This window comes from Triturus cristatus, chromosome 7 (genome assembly GCF_964204655.1).
Source record: "Triturus cristatus chromosome 7, aTriCri1.1, whole genome shotgun sequence".
In the NCBI taxonomy this organism is placed as follows: domain Eukaryota; kingdom Metazoa; phylum Chordata; class Amphibia; order Caudata; family Salamandridae; genus Triturus; species Triturus cristatus.
The window spans coordinates 376083025-376106365 of record NC_140590.1 but is presented as its reverse complement, the minus strand read 5'-3'; the positions used below and the strand labels follow the sequence as shown (position 1 = coordinate 376106365).

At 46.4% G+C, this 23341-nt stretch overlaps 1 protein-coding gene across 1 annotated transcript in view; it reads left to right on the top strand.

The window, feature by feature from the left end:
- Nucleotides 1-23341, top strand: part of LOC146809714 (sacsin-like) — a 406589-nt gene that overhangs the window by 182050 nt on the left and 201198 nt on the right. The window contains 1 exon segment of the mRNA XM_085616554.1: nucleotides 19165-19252. Coding sequence (XP_085472680.1) covers nucleotides 19165-19252 — 88 coding nt within the window.

Here is a 23341-nt window from a genome sequence, read left to right as displayed (position 1 = left end):
GGTCAAGGGTCAGTCTAGGGTAGAGACTCAAACCCTCCACTGACCCATCCTGCTCCTTAGAAGAAAGGAGGTTGGAGATAGACTCACTCTCTCCTTCCATCCTATCATCAGTGACTAGGAGAATGGTCAGTTACGCCATTTCAAATTGGGGATTGAAGCAATTGACATGAAGGACTCTTAAAGGGTTCCTAGGAGTCTTTAGGTCACATGCTAGGCGGCATCACTGTAGAGCTCTTTCACCTCATAAAGCCTAGCCCGGAGGTCTTGCGGGCCCTGGGCTCCACGATCTCCATGACTTTTTGACAAGGCTGAAACTCTACCAGAGTTTCATTCTGGTCATAAAGTGGTTTCATGTCCTCCTGGAAGGCCTCCAGATTTTCCTGTGCGAGCTTCCAGAAGCGAGCAGTCCACATCCTCGGGGGCCTTCCTGGGAGCTTGCTCCTATCCCTCCTTCATCAAACTGAGAGGTCCTCTCACAGGGTGCCTATACAGAAGTTGAAAGGGGCTAAAACCAACCCCCTTCTGCGGTATCTCCCTATAGAAAAACAAGAGGCATGGCAGGAGGACATGCCACTTCCACCTGATGGGCTCTGGCAGGCCCATAATCATGCCCTTTAGGGTCTGTTGAGCCTTTCAACAAGCCATTGGTTTGTGGGTGGTAAGAAGTGCAGAACTTGTAAGTTACCCACACTCCTTCCACATGGCCTTCATGTACCCTGACATGAAGTTGGTATCACGGTCGGATACCATCTCATTGTGGGAGCCCATTCAGGTAAAGATCCCTATCAGTGCACTGGCCACTACGGGCGCAGTCACAGTCCTTCGAGGGATAGCCACTGGTTACCGTGTTGAATGGTCTACCAATACCATTGCTTCAGTAGCGCTGCTAGACAATTCTGACTTGACTCCTAATGTCCTCGATAATTTCACTCCCTTTACGGAAGAAAGAGTAGTGAAATTCATTGAGACAGTTAAGTCAGGTTCTTCTTTGGGTCCTTGCCCCCCTTATGTATTGCAACTGGCCCCTAGCACAGTTTCAATTCACCTTACCGAACTATTCATTTTGGTTTCTGGTCATTTTCCGGTTGCTTTGAAAAAGGCCTCGGTGCTTTCTCTTCACAAAAAAACTTTTAAAAAACTTCCATTGACCCAGGTGATACCAAGAATTACTGGCCTATTTCCCACCTACCTTTGCCTGCTAAAATAGTGGAAAAGGTTATTAATGAGGACATGATGTACTTTCTTGATGCCAACAATCTCCAGTATCCATCACAGTATGGTTTTAGACCTCACCACTGCACAGATTCAGTCTTAGTTGCTGCTACAGAGGAGATTAGAATGGTGGTAGAAAAGGGAGGGAAGGCTGTGCTGATTCTTCTCGATCTCTCAGCCGCGTTTGATAGTGTAACTACTCATTGCTTATCAACTGGCTAGAGAGAATCCTGATTAGAGGTGCAGCCCTTACCTTCCTCCCCTCCTTTTTATCCAACAAGGAATAGGTAGTTGTCTTTGGGGATTTCACTTCTACACCTTTTTATCTTCCTTGTGGGGTGCCCCAGGGATCATCTTTAAGCCCCACGTTTTTCAACATCTATATTACCCCTCTGGCTAAACTTATTTCGCCCCTATCTGAGAAAAGGTACCCCTAAAAGTACTTTATGGGTCTAGGAGAAAGGGGAAAAAAAGCTAATGAACGAAAAAGAACTCCCACATGACCTGTATTTCTTCTATGTGGGCCTGCTAAAGCTCCATGGGCTGACCATTACTCGATTCATTGAGTCATAGGCATATACATACTGTTGTTTGTCTTTTTATTAAGATATAAACACTTTTTATATACTTTACCAATGGTTATATCTTTTGTCATTTCATTATACCAAAATACATTTTTTAAAACATGTAACAAGACCACAACAAATCCAGATACTTGCATGCAATTCTTCCACGTGGTAACGCATAGAATAGTTATCTTATACAGATGAAACAGAAAGACAATAGTACAAATGTGATAAAACATAAGACCATAAGCTACCCCCCTACAGTCAACCACACCCGACCAATCTCGCCTCAAAAACACCAACACACTATCATTCTCTCCTCTTAAACTTGGCCTCCCCAACCAGTTACATACACTGCTGAAATTAACAGTAGAAATATATCTAGAGAATTTTCCGTTATAGTGTTGTAGGCTGGAAGAAATTCAACCAGGTCGACTCATGTTTCGGTGTAATTTCTAATTTATAGCCACTTTCATCAGGACCACCCATTTTTCTGTTTTAAGTTAAGTGGAGGGGGTATCTGTGAATAAATAAATAAACAGAAAGGTATTTCACATGGTCTGCCCAAACCAATAATATATCTTTTGCAGAGAATTTATAATATACCTCTAGGGTTTATCCAGAGGAGATGGTGCCCACCACCGCAATGTGATCAGTGATTTGAAGTTGTCCCTTATATATTCTACCGTAGATCCCCTTGTGGCAGAGAAAGTGTCTCTAGCAAAGTGCAACCATGGCTACGTGGAGACAGAAAAGGCACAAAACCATCCAAAAACATAGCCTATCAGTCCTGCTTACTCACTATCAGACCCATAGAAGCTGCAACTGCAGAAAAATTTCAAAGTGGTACTGTTTTGCCGCAAAAGCCTGAGGACAGATAGAATAAAAGGTAAAAGGAACTATGTTGACACTATCCCCAAACGTATATTTGCATATATAGTTTCTAAATGGAGTACTAAGGGTGCCTCTGTAGGCAGCCTCCTATATTGTACAGCTTCAATATTTTCGAGTCTCGAAATAGCGGACTGAATACATGCATACAGAGGCACCAAACGCCTATACGTCCCACTCACTTGCTACGACTACATCTTTGCGGCCAGAAAAGAGCATGGGCAATATAAATGATTCTCATGTGAACAGTTAATAAGATGACTACAACTGATCCAGTATAATACATACTTAAAAAGCATCCCCACGAACAGAACACAATGTGAGTGTAATAGGTAATAATAATGCTAAGAAGACAGCTGACATAGCAGGTGAACCTTTTTGCCAAACTTGGGCGGGAATAAATTCAAGTATCAGACAACCAATGAACTCGAGCGCACGTTGTAATTCTATGTCAGGACCTGAAGCGAGGATTATGCATTACTTTCTTCACTTTTAATTAACATTGTTCACTTTTTATCAACAGCACGTTTAAAGATAAAGCAAAAACACACCACTGAACTACAACTCCCATGAACACCAGGAGTAACCATGGCCACCAACAGACCAATCAAGTAACAGTCCGATAGTCTAAATAATACTGATCATGCCGTAGTCCTTCCTCTCTCTTCACTGCTGCCTCGTCAGTTAAGTCGCTTTATTTCTTCTTCCTGACCTGTTGGGATCGATAGGTTTAGGGCTTGTTTGACAATTTACTGTTAGCTTATTTGTTGGTTATTTGATATCGCTCTGCAAGCGTTTACTGCAGCGTCTCTCGGCTGCCACATACTTTTAGTGTGGTAGGCTGCTTGGCCTGAGCGTGCCTTTTCCTTACCGCGTGGGTGCTGCACGTTCGCTCTTTCAAATGCACTCTCCGCACCACTGAGCTGCTCGTCAGTGCTCTTGTTGTCTCGTCCCGCCGGGGGAATCAGAGCGGACTCAGTGCCTGCTTCCTTCCCAACCCTCCCCTGACACTGTGCTGAGGTAAGACAAGAAGGGCTTAGCCCAGTAATATATATATATATTTTCCAATACCTTATTTCTGTATTTTTTCTGAGCCCATTAGTGTTGGTAATACATTTGAGGTATTTCAGAGCAGTGGCGAGAGGGCTGCCTGCAATAAGTTTACAGGACGTAAAAGTGTTCTCACCCTCCAATTATGCCGTCCCAGCAGGACCACGACTGTGCGTCTTCACTTGCCTCTAAGGAGGAATAGCCCCCCAACAACGCATTTCTGCAGGGATGGACAAGCTCCTCTCCAGTGCCATTTCTCAGGTGCTTGCAGCCCTGCAGGAGAGTGTCGCTAAGCTGTCTTCCCAGGTCTTCAAGGGCACAGGGATTCTGGGGAACGGTGGGGCTGGGCCTAGTGGGGTGACCCTGGTTCCATCACATAAGGCAGGCAAGCGTGACATGGGGCACCTGGAAGGCTTTAGCCGTCTAACTGAAGCCTACCATAAGAGTGTGCGTACGCTCAAGGAAGCACCGTACCGGGAGGAGTATATAACCGCACAAGGGGTGACAACGTCACAACAGACTTCGACCCTGAGGAGGTGTCTCCCGACCTTGGGCTGGGGAGGGGGGGGGGACATGGACGATGAAGAGGGATCCTCTAAGGAGACCCAAGCTCGGGCGGGTTTTGGCACCCTCACTCGGCCAATTCTGACTCTTACGAAGGGGACACTGACCGCCAGATAGTTTGACCCAGAGGGCATTTGCCAACTGCGCTTTACAGAGTGGGACCTCGAAAGGAAGGTGCGGAGTATGTAGGTTGCAAGATCCACCAGCCACTGAGTAAGGAAGTGAGGAACCGCCTCCAGGCGAGGTGTCCCAGACCGTCATTAGCCGACAAGGTCCCCGTAACCCCCGAGATTGACCCCAAACTGTGCACCTTTTTCGGCAAGTATATGAGGGACCCCAAAAAGGGGATTGACCGATCCTGGACAGCTTGCCAGGACAAGCTTCTTGACATGGTGGGACACCTAACGAAAATTATTGAGCTTGCGGAGCAGGCAAAGCAGTCAGGCCAACCTCTCCCCATGGACGATGTGGTGTGGTGGGTGCAGAGGGCGGTATGCCTCCTTGGCAATGCCAACTGCGCCCTCTCTGCAGAACGTCATTGTTCCCTCCTGTTGACAGTAGATCCCAAACTGGGGGAACTTTCATCCTCGTAGGCAGGTCTCATAGCCCAGGGCACTCTCTTTGCCAACTCTTTTGTCAAAGAGTTAGGGAAGTTTGTGTCAATGTTCTCAGCCCTTGACAAAGCTCAGGCTTCAATGAAAAAGATTTTCACTGGGAAGGTTTGTGGAGGGACTGGAAGAGGCAGGGGTCTCTCTTCCGGCCACCAATCTTATCAAGGCCCTAACAGAATAGGAATAATGGCTGTCAGGATCGCCTGTCAAGGAACCTTCTACCCCTCCCGAGGCAGAAGAGGAAAGAACAATGGATACAACGGTAAGCCCCATTTTGCTAACAACTCTTCGTTTGGGGGGGGGAGACTGCAAATATTTTCTCACAAATGGGTAGAGATCTTGACAGACCCTTGGGTTCTGGAGACTGTGCAAGAGTACCATATAGAATTCTACGGGACCCCAGTCCAAGCAGCCAAACCCCGTCCCCTGATTTTTTTCCAGTCAACACGCATCCCTTATAGATCTGTAAGTTCAGGACCTTCTGGCCAAGGGGGAGATATGCCCTTTAGGGGTTTCCTAAGCAACCTGTTTCTAGTGGAGAAAAAAGAAAAGGGCTTCCGCCCTGTCATCAACCTCGGGTCCTTCAATGAGTGGCTGGTCTACCGCTACTTCAAGATGCAGGAGATCGACCTCCTCAGGGATCTACTTCTCCAGGACGAAAGGTTAGCGTCTCTCGACCCCAAAGTTGCCTACCTGTCGGTGCCTATCTTTCCTGACCATTTCCGGTTTCTCCAATTCGAGTAGAGGGAGCAAGTGTTTGAATTCCGGATTCTCCCATTTGGCCAATCGTTTACACCCTGGTGCTTTAAGAAACTTCTCAAACCAGTAGTGGAACACCTCCGGACACTGGGTATCAGGCTGATTATTTACTTGGACAACATCTTACTGATGGATCAATCCTGAGACAACTGGTGGCTCATTTGAATACCACCATATCTCTACTCCAGAGTTTAGGGTTCATCATCAACCAACAGAAGTCAGACCTGGTTCCACAGCAGAGCATGATATTCTTAGGTTTCCGCATAGACTCCAAAGCAGCGACCTTGAATCTACTGCAGCAAAAGATCTCCAAGATCAAGAAGAAGCTGAAGAAGGTTCTCAGATGGGACAGAATCTCTTTGCGTCAACTGGCCAGGAATGTTGGCTTGTTATCGTCCTCCATAAAGGCCATCTTCCCGGTACTGCTCCACTACAGAGCCCTGCAGAGGCTGAAGGCATCCCACCTTAGGAGGGGTTTCACATATTCAGAACTAGTGACTTTAGTGACAGGACCGAACTCCAATGGTGGATCGACCACATGGAAGCATGGAATGGTCGGGCGATTTTTGGCTCCCGCCTGGACCTGGTGATAGAATCGGACGCCAGACATCTGAGGTGGGGTGCCAGGTGTGGATCGACCTCCTTGGGAGGCAGATGGTCAGAGGAAGAACTTGCTCTCCACATCAACTGTCTCGAGCTCCTGGCGGGATTGTTTGCCATTCAATCCCTTACGCGGGACAGAGTATTGTGCTGTGTACTTCTGCGGATGGACAACACAACAGCAGTGAAATATATCAACCGGCTGGGTGGCACCCGATCTCGAGCCCTAGCGGGACTAGCCAAGGATTTCTGGAATTACTGCCTCCAACTACAGATTTTGGTAACAGCAGAGTATCTTCCAGGGGCACAAAACTCTGTAGCGGACTGGAAGTCCAGATACCTCAGGGATGCCAGTGATTGGAGACTTGATCCAAAGGTATTTCACGCACTGATGATAATCTGGAATCCGTGCCAAGTGGATCTGTTCGCCTTCTGATGGAACACTCAACTGCCCTGCTACTTCAGCTGGAGACTGGACCCGGGGGCGGAGGAGGTGGATGCCGTCCTTCAGGATTGGTCGACGGAGCAGACTTACGCCTTCTCTCCTTTTCTCTTCATCCAGCGAGTAGCAGTGCAAGTCCGATGCCAGAGAGCCTCGCTGATCCTGTTGACTCCAATATGGAGATCACAGGCATGGTTCCCTTCTCTACTGGAGCTGGCATGGGCCGCCCGGTACGACTTCCATCGTATGCAGAGGTCCTGTTGGATCCACTGGGCCACCCTCATCCCCTGGTGCTCCAGGGCCATCTTCATCTCATGGCATGGAGGATTTCAGGCGATGCTGGCAGGACATCAGACTTTCGCAGGGAGCTGAATTCCTTATCCAGCAGGCGTGGGCCCCTGGGACCACTAAGAAGTATAGGTTGGCTTGGAGGAGATGGGTGCTTTGGTGTGTGTAGAGACACCTGGATCACGTGGGCACCAGCATTCCAAGACGGAATAAGGTCCAGCGTGCTTAACTTCCTCCAGTGAAGAAGAGGAAGGACTACGGAAAGATCAGTATTATATGGACTATTGAACTGTTACTTGATTGGACTGTTGGTGGCCATGGTTCTCTTGGTGTTCATTTGAATTGTAGTTCACTGATGTGTTTTTACATTATCTTTAAACGTGCTGTTAATAAAAAGTGAAGAATGTTAATAAAAAGTAAATAAAGTAATGCATAATCCTCGCCTCCGCGTCCTTAATAGAATTGAAACTTTCATTCCATTAGACGAGGACATCGTACGAATGCCTGTACTAGTTGGAAGGTGACAGTAAGACCATATGTTAATAATTCGCTACATACCTCTTCAAAGATGGTGCCATGGTTCAAACAAACCACATCGTATATCGCATGGAACGTGATACGTGAAAGGGCAGAAGCAATATCTCTGCTTGCTAATAAAGAGGTCACGGGTCACAGGAGAAGTGACGTCACAAGATTCGTGATAACTCTGCGTCTCTGCTTGAGGCGCCCGGCATGGGAAATGATTCCATGCATGTCATTTTAGAGTGTGCCTGTTACATTGTGAACAAGTACACAGAGTAAAGCAGGCAGGTCACATGGATACGCCTCGTTTAGCCTTGTTCATATGTGGATGTACAACAAGGTTGATGACTAATGATAATATTAACCTACTCCTGGGTTCACCCCATCATGACGAGGCTTTCCTATATGGTGGGCAAAGGAACTCGCTTACCCCCAAAAGGAATATTAACAGGTAGGAGCCCAAACCCTCCGCGTAGCTCGTTTTTCCAGAGCTAAACAAAATGTGTGAACTGATCCCAAATGGCACAGGACTTCCTTCTCTATTATGAAGATCAATTGTGAAGAAGGTTACCATGAGAACCATCTTGGAATATATGTCTGCCAATTGGTAAGTTACAAACCAGAACGGGCATAGACCCAACATCGACAAAATTAGCCCCAGATGGTGTATGTTGAAATGTATATTGATCCCAGGTCCACGGATTGTGATGCAAGGACGAAAAACTGCCAAAATGGTGAGTGACACAGGCCGCATGTTTTTTTTCTGCTGTCTCTTACACAGCCGACACACAAATAGTTGTGTCAATTTAATCTGATGTCAACAAGGTTGCTAGCAAGTTTAAAAACTGTCTGGCACACATTGTAACTTGGATGAAGGAAAACTGTCTCAAATTTAACTCTGAGAAGACAGAGGTACTCCTCTTTGGAAATAACACTGCATTCTGGAATACTTCTTGGTGACACTATAATCTTGGTCCTTTTCCAACACTTTCTCAGAGTCAATAATTTAGGGGTGATATTGGATAGACAGCTCTGCTTCACCGAGCAAAACAGTCAGATCACCTCTTGTTTCTATCTGCTTAGGATCTTCAAAAAAGTCTTCCCTTATATTCCCCTAGATTTGCAGAAACTGTCTCTTGTCCTTTTCAAAATCAATTACTGCAATGCATTGTACCTGGGTATCCAGAAATGCTTGCAGCTAAAGCTTCAATCTCTTCAAAATGCTGCAGCTTGCTCCTTTTGAAAATCCCTAAATTCAGTTCTCTCTCACAGAGCATCTTTAACCTTCATTGGCTTCCTGTGTGCAAGAGTTTCAAATGTAAGGTTTTGTGTCTGGTTCACAAGGTGTTTCATAAGACTAGCCCTCACCGTTTTCAGAATTCTTTTTTCCTGGCATGTCCCCAGATGTACCTTTATGTCAAGTTCAACTAAATTAGTGGCCATTCTGAGGATCAACAAAACAAGATCGGGAGGCAGAAGTTTCTTATTCTCAGCATGAAAGCTTTGGAATACCATGTGTTAGAAATGGGGTTTCTGGTTGGCTTGGGTATGCACCTGCGCCAGGCAGAACCCACCACTCTAGTCAGGGAAAGGAAGTTACACACATAAGATAACCCCTGCTCACCCCCTTGGTTGCTTGGCAGAGCAGTCAGGCTTATCCCAGAGGCAATGTGTAAAGCTTTGGCACAACACACTCACACAACAGTGACACCCTATGCACACCACAAAAGAAACTCCACACAAGGTTATATAAAAGTATCCTTTGTATTATCCATAAAAACACATTAGATCACAATCCCATATATTACACTGTGCCACCAGGCACTCGTCATGACTTCACTGGGATTACATAAATGACTAGGCCTATAGGGCCACTGTCATAAACATCCGTTAGCATAACCCAGTAGCTACTGGTAGGAACTGTACTTAGCATAACACATTATGCATAAACCTATTCAGCAGTGCACCATAGTAAACACTTGTAGCAGGGCCCACATCATAAGTACATCATGCCCACCTTAGGCATATGCAGATCACCATAGTGGAGCGTAGGGTGGCAACCTTAGCAATGTAAACCAACATGCATGTGAGCATCAGGCATTAGGAATAACCATCATTACAGAACATATGGGTGCCATTCCTGACAATTGCAAGTTATGAGTCACATCACATCAGGCGACTTCCTGAAATAATAAGCTGTAGCCAGATACTGTGATACAAATTACACCTAAATCTCTGTATCAGGAAATGTGGTGTGTAGTGACAACTTAGGACACTGCTCCTGCGCTCCTTGTACACCGCATCTGATCATAAAGTCATGTCCCCGAAGGTGGAGAAACCTCACACAGTCCCTTCCCACCTGAAAAAAGACCCCCCGCAATCTCACAGGCATGCAGTGTGACTGCCAACAACAAATGTGGCGGTCCAATAACGGTGGGGCCTAATCAGTTTCACCACACATGAGACCTTCCTTAGTCTCCCCCACTGAACTGACCTGGCGGCTCTGCAGCGGCGGTATGGGTTTCCTCTTGAGGAAACCGCCTCCGTCGGCCCGGTTCTCCACTCTCGTACAGGCAAAAGCCTCCGTTGGGTTAGGGCCTTCCGCCCTAGCTCCTTGAACGGCGGCTGCCCACAACCACCCGGTGCAGCCGCTCCGGCCTGAAAAAGGGAACGCTGTCGGCAGACCATGGAGTGAAGTCTCCGTCGACTCTGCTGTCTACGGCCCCGCCCCTCTGTGACGTGGGTGTTGCTGGCCACAGCGAGGATCTCCCGGGACATGATTCCTCCCTGCTTCCATGTTGTGTGGCAGCCTGGGGCCATGCAGCAGAACCCCAGCTGCAGCAGGCCCGCTGGTGCACAAATCCGATAGGAAGAGCACTTCTTTCCCTCAGCTGTCCCCTCCTGCTTCCCAGCCACAAAAGAAGAGTGCTGTGCCGCCCACGCTGCAGGATAATGGGACAGCGCTCCTCCCTGGTCACACAAAGTGAGCCCACTCCATGGGCAGCAGGATAAATTCTAGTGCTCACCCAAGGCGTTCTGAGGCAATACAAATAAAGTGCTCAGCATGTCTCCACCATGGAGACATGAAGCATGAACCATGCAGCGCTCACCAGTGCTAAATTCTCTGCAGCCCAGAGCAGCCTGCAGGAGCAGTCCACAGCGCTCTTTTTGTGCTGGGCTCCGTGAGAGCAATGGAACACTCCGGTTAAGAAAACAGGCGGCAGGCCAGCACACATGGTCCCTGGGCATAGGGGCAGTCCCTTCAGCAAGCAGATCCCAAGGCAAAGTCCCAGTGGCCGTGTCCTTGCCAGCACAGTTCTCCTCTTGTACTACGCAGTGTCTTCTCCTCTTACATAGGGTCACAGCCCCTTTAATTATAGTGCCCATGTCTTAGTTCTGGGGGCACTTGGAACATATTACAAGTACACAAACACCCCCCATTCTTAGTGTAAGCCCTGGCCCCAGACACACCACTGGGGGGCAAAGCCAGCATTGTGGATGGCAGTGACAGCCCTATTCAGGTGCAGGTGCTACTCCTCCCACCACTCCAAATGCAGACCAGGCCTCTACAGATTCAAGGGACAACTCCTCCCGCTACTCTAAATTCGGCCAAGATCTATTGAGCCTAGCGTTGAGTCACCCAGGCAGGGCAGGTCACACCTCAACTCCCCCAGGGACTGGCTGGAGTGAATGCACATCCCCTCTCCCGTGTCAGTCAGAACCAGACAATCAATACACATCAGTCAAGGCACAAAGTCACAGAGCACACAGAAATGCCCACTTCTAAAAGTGGCATTTCTATATAAGTAATAATAAATCTGCTTTCACCAATAAGCAGGATTTATCTTCACTATTCCAAGCATACCAAACATGGTCATACTACCCCTCTCATGTCAGGAATTACCACTGAAGCACATATCAGGGAATCCCCAATGCAACCCTATGAGAGGGCAGCCTCACAGCAGTGAGAAACCAAATTGTCTGTTTGTCACTTCCAGGACATGCCACATGGGTAAGGCACATGTCCTACCTTTTACCTACACCGCTCCCTGCCCATAGGACTAGCTAGGGCCTACCTTAGGGATGACCGATACGTAGTAAAAGGGGATTTGCAGACTTGGCAACCACTTTATATGCCATGTCACGGCAGCAGTAAACTGTGCACGCAGGCCCTGCAGTGGCAGAAGCCTGAGACAGGTTTGAAACGCTTCTTCAGTGGGTGGTGCAAGCAGCGCTGCAAACCCACCAGTAGCATTTAATTTTCATGCCGTGGGTATATTGGATACCACTGTACGAGGGACTTACAGGTAAATTAAATAGGCAAAACAGTATATAGACAAATCTTAACAAGTTTAGAAGAGAGAGCACATGCACTTTAGCACTGATTAGCAGTGATAAAGTGCCCAGAGTCATTAAACCACCAAGAACAGGTCAGACAAAATACAGGACGAAGGCAAAAAGTTCTGGGATGACCCGGCAAAAAGTCCAACACCATGCCTCTCTACTTAAGATCTCAACCAAACCTGACACATTTGAGAAAAATATTAAAAACATGGCTTTTCTCTTATTTCTCCAATTAGGCCTCCATTACATGGTTCTCTTAGGATGCTAGTGCCAAGATGTTGTTAGGCATTCAAGCACTTTTATAATTTTGTTTACTTGATAACATGTTGCCCATGGCTGTCTTGGGTTCCAGAGGCCAAACAATGTTGATGCCTACCCTTTCAAAGAGGGTGCCAATGACGGGAAAGGTTGCAGGGGGGGGCCTTGCACCTGCTCCCTGACTTGCCACTAGCTTAGCAAGGAAAGACAGGACCTGCAAAACACATCTGAGGCCTTCCTCATTTGAGAACAGTAAAAGTGGGGAACATGCCTGTCAGAGGTCCTGTTCTCTGCCAAATGATCTGCCAGGGATACATCATGAGCCAGCTCCAGTAGGAAAGCCCTGTAGCACTAGAGGACTACCAACATACAGTTGCACTAGGCACAGGAACCTTAGGCTCAAAATACAGGAGACCATTCTCCCAATAACTCAGGTGATCGACTCATGTGTCACCAGCTGCCTGAGTCTCAGCCTGCTACTGTAGACCCACAAGAGTAGGGCATTTCATCTGCGCCTTACAGAACTCTTCCCTGGTGGGACCCCTTTCCTGCTGCTAGTTGCATAACTCAGGCAATTTCCCTAAGATCCCCCGTTCGACCACATCTACCCCTATAGGTCCGCCTCAGGGTCAGCCTCCTCCCAGGCCGTGGGAGTTTCATTAGCAGGTTTCCCAATACCCTTGGCAGGTACCCAGGCCCGGACTGGCCGTAGCGGGCACCGGGCAATCCCCCGGTGCGCCGCACGGGTGGGGGCCGGTTTTGGGCCGCTGGGGGCTGTTTTTGTTACAGGGCCGTTTTTGCAGCATAGCTGCAAAATCGGCCCTGTAACAAAAACACCCGAAAACCGGCCCTGGCAAAGAGCTTGGCGGCACCCCCAAGCCCCAGGGGGCCGGACGAGCACTTTGCCAGGGCCGGTTTTGGTTCCCAGTCCAGCTCTGCAGGTACCTGAGCCATTGGACCAGGCTCCAGGTCCTCCTGACTACCCTCTTGAACTATAATGTAATGAGTAGGGTATGAAGGTCCTATACCGAAAATTGATAGAGTAGGGTGAACAGAGTCAGTGGGAAGCATAGCTCTGTTGGAGCAAGTGCCCTCACACACCCAGAAAGGTGTCATGCTTCATCATTGGGTGAGCTCCACGTCGGGCCGGTGCTGCAATGCCCCACTGAAACCCACAAGGGGACTCTCTACCTGAGATCTCTTTGTATGCTGTTTTAAAATGTATAAAATCTAGTTTTGAGGCTGTATAGTGTAGATTGGTGTGAAGTGATTACGTCAGCTGTGCATGCTAGAGAAGTGCAGGTTAAAAATAGGTCATTAGGTCCTCTAAAATAGTTTTATTCAATGAGTCCCCTAGCTTATACTAAAAAAAGGTGTGTGCTGGCAACAGAAATTATGATCTACGATTACTGGTGGGTCAACATGTTTCATGCCCTGGTCAGTCCATAAGGAATCTGGTGGCAATTCTTCAGACCCATAAATCCTAATTTACACAAGTTGTTGGAATTAGTAATTAATAAATGACCCAGTTTACAATCACTAGGCAATGGGCTATATCCATAATAATCCCGTTGAAATGTATTTAGACACCGATCTGTAATCAAAGAAGAAAAACATGAATAGTGACAACTTTTAGGTGCAGCATCCGTGGCACTGCAAAACATGTCGTTAGATCTTGCTCATTACACAAGATGCTGCACATGAATTAATTTAAAAACAAGATATGAGAAACACCACACACAGATTCCAATCACTGAGCCCCACAGAGGTTGTCAACTCACCCTATTATGATGCGGTGGGGCTTCCTCAAGTAGGGTCCAAACTACAGGTTAATTATGCATGCTGAAAAACAAATCTTCAAAGTTTAGGATGGCCCAGCTGTTCACCCTCCATCTTGTACCAAGCGCCCCCATGGGGGATGTCTCAGGAGCTCCAGAATACTTACAGAATCCACAGTGAAGGAATCCACAGTGCAGATGCGCTGGACGACCTACCCGGGCTCAGCTCCCTCAGAAGTGAGGGAGCTGGTTGGGTGACTTTCATTAAGTACCGCATTCCCTGTTTTGATCGGCTGCAGGTGTAGGCAGTCCCATACTGCTGAACCGCACACACGGAGAAGCGTCACGCAGTCGAAGTGATGCATCAGTCCCAAGATGTGCTGAGGTTGCGATGCAAGGTCCTTTTGCATCGTCGACGAGGATCCTGTTGACGGGGCATTTGATATGAAGTCCAAACTTTAGGATGCAGTGCACAGCTGGCAATGCGTTGGTCCAGAGGAGCAGCGAGCTGCGATGCAGAGGCCAATGTCATTTTTGAGCTGCTGTCGACAAGAGATGCGAGGACCAGGGTTGGAGATGTGCCATGCCGTCTGTTCGGAACACTGCGAGGGCAATGCAGACCTCCCCAGGCCCAATCCAAGCAGCAGCAGTAATGCGTTGGTTCTGGGTGAAGATGCACGGCTCCCCCAAAGAGATGCATTGGTTCTGCTTGAGGATGTAGCACTTAGCAGAGAAGATGCATCGGTTACGCTGATTATGCCCACTTTCAATCATCCAGGAGTGGGGTGGCACCACTTTGCAGGGTAGACTCACAGATGACAGAATCCAGGTGCAGATGCAAGCTTGTTGGAAGCCTGCTATGTCCCTAAGGGTTCAGATCAGCAGGCCAGCCAAATAGCCCTTGTAGTCACTCTGGGAACTGGGTTCAAGAGATGCAGATGCAGTACTTCTCAACCAGGCAAGAGGGCAGCAGGCAATAGTTTAGCACCGCAAAGCAGGAGACCAGCAAAATAGCAGTCCCGCAGAGTGTCAGGCCTTTTAGAAGTACATTAGTCCTTCTTCCCAGCAGACTATCCACATGGCCAAGAAGTGTACACAAGTGGTGGTGTCTGCGGTCCTTCTCTTATACACAGTTGTACCTTTGAAGTAGGAGGAAACATCTAGAGACATGCCTTTGAAGTGCACAGATGCCCTTCCCTGCTACCCATGGCTCCAGATTAACTGCAGGGGATAGGTGGCCTTTTGTGTGGGGACAGGACACAGCCTATTCAGGTGTGATGAGGTTGGGTCCAGCTCCTCCCTGCCATCCTGTCAGGATAGCCCACTCAGTCACACCTAAGCTCCCATTGTGTGTGACTGTATAGGTGGAATACCCAAAGTGCAACTGCGAAATACACCCAGTCATGTGATCAGAGACCGGCTGCAGGTACCAAATGGCTAAGGCAAGAAAATGCCAACTTTCTGAAAGTGGTATTTTCAGATTTGTAATTTAAAATCCAACTTCACCATAAATTCAGATTTTAAATTAGAATTCTAGAGACACCAAACATGAACCAGTGATATCTTCCCATTTGGAAATTACGCTTATAAAATGTAATATGGTTATTCCAGTGTTATCCTGTGGGAGATATAGGCCTTGCAGTAGTGAAAAACCAAATCAAGAGTTTTTCACTACCAGGACATGTAAAACTTAAAATACATGTCCTGCTGTTTAAATACAGTCTACCTTGCCCACTGTCCAGGGCTACCCTAGGGGTGACTTAAAGTCAGCAAAAGCAGGAAGTCTGAAGGCAAAAAGTCAGGGGAAACCACACCCAGGAAGCCAGGTTTAACAATGACCAAGAAATGCGCCTCTGCCTGCAGGGGCATGATAGAATCAGAAACAGACCTCCCCATGTTCCTCTCACTCCCATGCTGTCTGGAGCAAAGCTGCAGGAGTAGACCAAGTAGGGTAAAGAAACAACCGCACAGGTAGGCAGAGTAGGATACAGAAACAAACAATCCTATGTAGAACAGCTATTATACCTTTTCAGAGACGGGGGGAAATAGCAGAAGTTACATTAGTGCTGCCTATTGGTAACATACAGGAGGGGATGAGCTTGGAATATGGTCTATATGTAAGTGTTAGTTTCTTTGGGGGTAGGATAGGTAAATGTTGAATGAACCAGGAGAATCTTACGTTCTAAGGACAGTGGCAAGGATGATGATGAAGAAGGGGATGCTAACAATACAGATATTGTGTAATGACTTCCCTCCTAGGTCACCCACACCACCTTATGGAACAGCTGTGGGACCACTGCATCCCTTTCTTCCTGATGTTCAGTGGCCACTCTTCTCGTGTTTGCAGAGGAGAAGGAGATGGCATGGAAGACTTTGCTGTGTCCCTCTCTCTAAGACCATCTTTTCATTTTCCTCTGATTTGTAATGTATATGATAGTATTTTATTTTGCTCTTTCAGGCCCCTTTATTTCTGCTGTTAGTGTTCTGATATTTTGAAGTCCCGCCCTGCTACTCATAACCCCTATTTATCAAACCAGTTATCTCTGGACTTCTGTTGGGAGCCCATAAAGTGTGGTGTTATAAAGTTACACTGTTTATAAAAATAAAGCATACAACCCTTACATAAAAATAATAACCACATAGTTAAGTGCTTGGTAGAAAGTGTCTGATCCCAGAAATACAGCCCAATTGGGAGGTACACCAGTCAATCTGGAAGTTAGTAAGCAAACTTGTATGCCTACAACATGGGTTGACTCTTATCAGTGAGTTCCAATTTACTTATTTTGACGAGTGTCTATTGAATGGCCAGGAAGAGGCAGGGGGTACTATGCATCTCAGCCATGCTCAAACCAGGGCAGAGGGCCCACAAAATTCAAAATGCCTTCCCTAGTGGCCAGACATTTGACAGTTCCTTTATTCTCTGGCATGTAATGTTGGTACAGAGGCAGTCCACCTCTGGGGCTGACATGATGCCTATCGCAAACCATACGCAGTTATGTGCAAAAGCGGAACAAGGTCAGTTGACTACATGTGGCATCAACCTTAACCCTATGGTTACGTTAAATAGTTGCAGATCCTGAATATGAGTACATTTTTGGCTCTGCTAAGACATCCAACTGAGTCAGGAGGTTCCTCAAGTCTGCGATCACTCTACACTGAAGGCTGAGGTGAAGTTTAAACCTGTTTGTCATTTTGAAGCTCCCAGAGCTAGATTAAAACGGACAATAAATTTACTATCTAATGTTAGGTTCTTTGGATTTGTAAATGTAAATATAGTGAAAAAAAGTATTTGGTGCTTGCTGAACAGATACAAGGATGACACAAAATGAGATTATTGTAGAATACCCAGGTTTTAACTCCTTCCAGAAATATCTGTGGGTATCTTTCTGTCCCAGCGAATTTGCCACATAGTTGCACAAAATTGCGACCTGCAATTAGGAAGAATGAGCACGTTTTAATAACCTCTGGAATCCCTTTAGCTAAGTCTGTGGCTAGAGTGGAAGGATCAAGTGGACTGTTGTGGCCACATTTCTCCCTTTTGGAAGGCTAGGCCCGTGGGAAAACTGTTTCTGTGAAAGCGGCAGAGTGCCTACCATTTTACATTATTGACAAGAAGTTAAGTGACCACAGTGGAGGAGACAGAGGAGGTTCTGCTATGAGAAGTATCCTGGCAGCATCATTCTGGACTCACTGAAGTCGAGCAATGGAATTTTTTGGGAGACCAATTAAATGCCTCCATTATTAAGCTTGCAAGACACCGTCATTGACTGCAGAAACAAGATGGTGGCAATAAAGATGATGCAGAATTCTGTGGATGGTATTAAGTTGATGAAAGCATGAATTTAAAACAGCGCTGATCTACTTCTCCGGGATGCAAAAGTATTCTCACTGAGGCCACTGGAACAAGTCCAGTGAGATTAGTCCTATGGCAAGATTATCATGAAAAGATGATATTTTGAGAAACACCATCTCCCCTGTTCCACCCATTAGGGTTAAGAAAATAACTTGGATATCCAATGACTGACCATGTCACCCACATTTCCCACCCCTGCAGTCACACGGGACTTTTGTGTCATTGATGTACAGAAAGAAACATGTCCTGAACTAATGAAGCACTATTAGAAAAGGGATGCGGGTAAAAGAAATAAAGGGGATAGGAAGGAGCAGCGAGGTATGCCATAAGACAGATCTGAAAATAGATTAAGAAGAAGTTTAACAATACTCTGTTCATGATATGAGACGAATGAAGGTATCCTCAATGGTGTCATGGCCTCACAGATCGAGCAGCCGCTGGGCACCACACCGCTTCCTTCCATCTCCATTTTATAAATGTATACAGATTTGAGCTGCACAGTCTGCACTCCTGGGTCTGAAACAGGCCTGAAACAGGGTGTGGATGTAATGAGATGGTGCACATTGAGTAACCTTGTGTCCACACGCTTGATAGGGAATGGAAGCTGTGAAAGGGGAAGGAAATTCACAGGTCTGTCAAGCCTGAAGCTTTCCTCTATAATTATATGTTTGCAGTCCCTCTGAATCTGTTTTCAGGCATAGCCTCTAAAACCTACTTATTGACACCTGTCTAATGGGTACTTAGACCGGCAGCTTCTCTTCAGGGCTCTCAGCTAGCGCCGGGACGCCTCTTCAGAGGCAGCTGTGCGCTCCACAAGTGCCAAGAATTGAATTGAAAGTTTCTGCAGTGTACTAGTGTTTATTTTATTTACAACTGATTCACGTCATTCCTGCAAAGAAGACGTGCGCTTACCAGGCTCCCAAAAATTGAGCCGCTTTGTAACTTCAAGAAACCCTGTGCCAAGGATCTCATTTATGGATCTACAGAGTTACCAGATGGTATCCCTTAAATCTTGGCGAATTGAGTCCATGGTTCTACCTGACCTTTCCAAACCTGCAGCTTGGTGACACTGCTCACTTATAGGTAGTAATGGAAAAGCAGCCCACTAATAGTGCTGTGTGGAATCACAGTGTTTGTGAGTTGGGTTGGTTTCCTGAAACTGGTAAGAAGACTGAGCCCTTGAACAGTCGAAGATCATCATTGCTGGGGGTTGCACAATTTCTTCCCACATATGAAAGGATGTCTCTGCACACGCACAATCTCTGACCAGCTATTGCATAAGTTTAATAATGCACTGTGCAGTGATGTCATTTCGATTTTGAAAGGCAGAGAAGGCTTCTAATGTGAATTTGTGAAATAAGGATAGAAAAGTAATGTTATTACAAAACCTCTTATTAATGGGGCGTGTTTCTTCTCCCCTTTTCAGGAATAGGTTCGCTCAGAAGTCTCCCCCATTCTTGACATATCTCAAGAACATACTGCGAAAATACCCCGATGGAGGGCAGATTTTAAAGGTAATTTGCCTTTTATTCCTAATTATGGCACTTAATAAACATGGATTTACCAGCTAATTTCAGGTAATTACTTACTTCTGAAACCACAGAGGTACTCTTGTGATAATCATGATGCAAATAAGGGTTACGTCTTAAATTTGTCTTTTATAGTTCTCTATTTTTGTACGTACTCAAGAGCAGCAATAACATATTACTGCTATCATACTCATAAGTGTTTTATTCTCCGTACAGTGACCTTTAGACCTGGAGCATATCCTCACCCAGACTTGTGTAATTTCCTATGCCATTATGGAGTTAACCACTATGCATTTACTGCTCACTATCAAAGGATTTCAGAATAAAGGCCCAAAATTTAAAGAATAAATTATGGCTTTACTGCCCTGTGTCACAATGCTCATCCTCTGGCCCCTGTCCAGCTATACCACAACAAATCTACGAAGACCGCAAATGGTTCATGGATCATCTGGATTAAAGGGGGGCCTCGGACTAGTGATACAAGAATCACTAGATTGCATAACTTGTATCATCTCATGCGTACCAGCATCCTTTCCTCCAGACTTGTGGAAACATTTCAGAGCCTGCAGAAATGTAGAAAGGGGCGACTAATGTCAAGGAAATTCTAGAAGTCTAACCAGATTTCCTGAACATGGTTTAGTCAAATTCTCATACAATCTAGATGTAACATTCACTAAATAGTGCTTACAGAAGGTGTCAAGGTTTGGTTTTCAAGGCTGAAACTGCTGTTTCGTGCAAGGAGTCTGTATAAGGACCTGAAGGTGTTTGCATGATAATAATATAATCCAAGGAATCTCCAAATGTTCAAATTGCGTAGGGCACCTTGAACTTCTGAAGAAGGGTTTGAAAAGAAAGCAAAAGGAAATGTGTCTTGTCTCTTGTGAGCATCTTTTCTTAAACAAAGCAGGTTGGTGAGGAACAAACTAAGGGCCTAATTGTGAGTTTGGTGCAGCGGCGCCGGCTCCACTGCGCCAAACCTGCGCATGGACCTCCTGCCGTATTACGAGTTGTAAAACTACAATTCCTAATATGGTCGGCGGTCCTTTGGCCTTTCCCAAGGCAGTGCCTTAAAAACAGGTACCGCAATGGGAACAGCAAAAAAGTTTCAGCATGGCATGGACCATGGCTTCCACGCCTTGCTGTAACTGGGGGGAATACAAACAGAGGGGCACATGTTGTGCCCCCCAAAATGTATTCCTGAGCTGGGGGGATATGAGGGCCCTGTAGGGACCCCTTTGTTCCTGCCCTGCCAGCCTATTCATGGCGGGGTCTGCCATGAAGAAACTGGCGGTCCAGGAACTCAAAATATGCTGAGCGGGACTGCGCCAGCCCTGCACAGCATTATGCGTAGTGGCGCTCCTGTGCTGGGGGCCATTGGGGAGATTAAGTGACTATTGCCCAGAATCACACAATGCTGAACTGAGCTGCTGCCGGGATCGAACCGTGGAGCCATGCGCTCTGGCCGCTGCTCCACACCTCCCCACAGAAAAAAGTACTGTGTGTTCAACTTGCCAGTTGTTATTATATTTTAAGGAGACGTGCAGCTTTGATCCTCCCCTGTGTCTCGTTCCCTTTTTCATATTGTTTGAATTTTGCGATAAAAACAAAACAACCGCCTCACTAATGATTTTTTTGAAAACCATGTGCTGGGTTTCTGGACAACATACAGCCCTTTTTTTCAGAAACATTTTAGTAAACATTTCGTGAGACGCCTGTTTGCGGTTGGCATGTATGCAAGAGCGCATTGTTTTTCCTCTAATCAGCCTCTTGGTTGTAAACGGCGATCAACCCACCGGATGCCGAGCTGACAGTGTTTGCTGGTGGCGCATTGGAGCCGATCAGACATTCTCAGTCAGAGCTGACTAGTAAACCGTCACTGAGAGAGTACAGTAATAAGGTTGGCCAGGCATCACTGCTGCTGCTCCCTGCTGCCGCCTCCTTCGATCCCTGAAGCAGCCGCCGCCCAAGGGGTTTGTGTTCAAACAGTGGGCTGCAAGAGCACAATCTGCATACTTCGCAAGAGCCCGCAGCTCTTTACAGCCACTTTCCGTAACCGAGCCCCTGCTAAATGTTCAATATGGCCGCGGCGCTGATACCTGTGCAGCATGGAAAGCGCCCGGCCTCATGCACACGTCACCGAGCAAGAACCCCAGCCTGGAGACCGGCAGCTAAAAAATAGACAAAACAGAATAAAAGGGGGCGCCGCGCCTTAGTACATAAAAGCTGTGCGTGCAGCAGTCCATGAAGTGGGCCCGTGATAAATAAATAAACGCACAAATGAGATAAAGGGTGCAAGTATTACAAAGAGGCACCCACATTTTGGAATATTAGCCCGTCTTCATAAATTCTGTGCGTGCGGCAAGTGTGAAGCGGGCGCCGTGATTAGCGTGATGAATAAATACACAGAAATGAAATAAGCAGCGCATTGTACTACAAACTATACTACCTATAGTGGAACACGGGCAGCAATTAAATTTGTAGTCCGCAAAGGTACACACAAACACGTTCATTGTAAGGAAACTGAAGTTGGCCGGGGCTCCATAGTGAAACAAGAGGAACAAGCCCAATCCTCCTTAAAACAAAGCCCACAACCAACTAACATCCTAAAAACGCCTAAATGACGGTCAACAGCGAAAATTGCTAAAGGCCTAAAATATATAACCAACGAAGAGGGAGGCATGGCGAAAGACGTATCCCCAATACAACTGTGGAATTAGGAGGAGGTGGGAAGGAGGAAGACTGCATTGAAATGTAGTCAGCTATAGTGCCGAAACTACACACAGGCAAACAGAAACAGAGCAGGAAACTAAGAAAAAAAGTATTCCTCCAGAGAACAGCCAAAGAACTGTAGTGTGATGAGACAGTACTTAGTCCCTGCTGCATGAGAGGAATGGAAGAGAAAAAGGAGGGACAAAAAGGCAGGACTGATCATTAGCAAGCAAGAATTCTTGAAGGACACTGAAAAAAAACAATCAAAAGCAGGAGGATGGCTTTAGGCCAACATAAGAAATTACAATAGGTCTCGAATGCTCCACCTAAAAATTACTTCACGGGTCAAAGTAGAAATTCGAGACCCATATAATTGGTAATTCCCTTTAGTTGTCATCGGGTATTTTTTTCCTTTTTGTCATACAAGTTTCGTTTTTGTTTTTTACCATTCTTACCCTAATTCTTCATCTTAGAGCCACATTCCCTGGAGTGTGGGACACTGGTGTCGCCGCGTTTAATTGGATCCTGCTGGCTGTTTTCTTCCTAGACCAACTAGTGGTGGCTACTGTACCTAGCGCAACAGATAAAGGATGAAACGGGGAACCCACCTTTGAAATCTGTGCTATAAATTTCGGGTACTAATATTATTCAGATTCCCCTTGCTTCGTCACAAATGAAAAACATAATTGTTGGCCACCATTTGTAATAGTGGATCAACTTGTGTCTGCACCCTTCCTCACGCATGCAGTGCCTTAATCAGGACCTGGTGGGCTCCCTTGCCTCATAAACGACTGGGAGAATTAACTCAAACTTGTGAAACAAAGGCATTCTTATCCACTCTTTTACATTCGCATTCATTTTTCAAATGCCATCTTGGATTGCAAAAATGCTTGTGCTCTCTCCTTTAAACATAGGGAAATTGGCTTACATCCAACTGGCACATTTAATTTACTTGTAAGTCCCTAGTAAATTGGTACAATCAATACCTCTGGCCTGTAAATTAAATGCTACTGGTGGGCCTGCAGCACTGATTGCACTACCCACTTAAGTAGCCTTTTAAACATGTCTCAGGCCTCCCAGTTTAGCCTGTGCATCCAGTTTTCAATTGCCATTTCGACCTGGCAAAATAAACCTTTTGCCAGGCCCAAACTTTCCTAGGGTAGGCCCTAAACAGCCCTTGGGCGGGGTGCAGTGTATTTAAATAAAGTTGGACATGTACATTTACCTTTTACATGTCCTGGCAGTCCTGGCAGTGAAAAACTGTTAAATTCATTTTTCACTACTGCAGGGCCCATCTCTCCTGTAGGATAACATTTGGTTACCTTATTCCATTTAATAAGCAATAATTTTCAATTGGGACAAAGT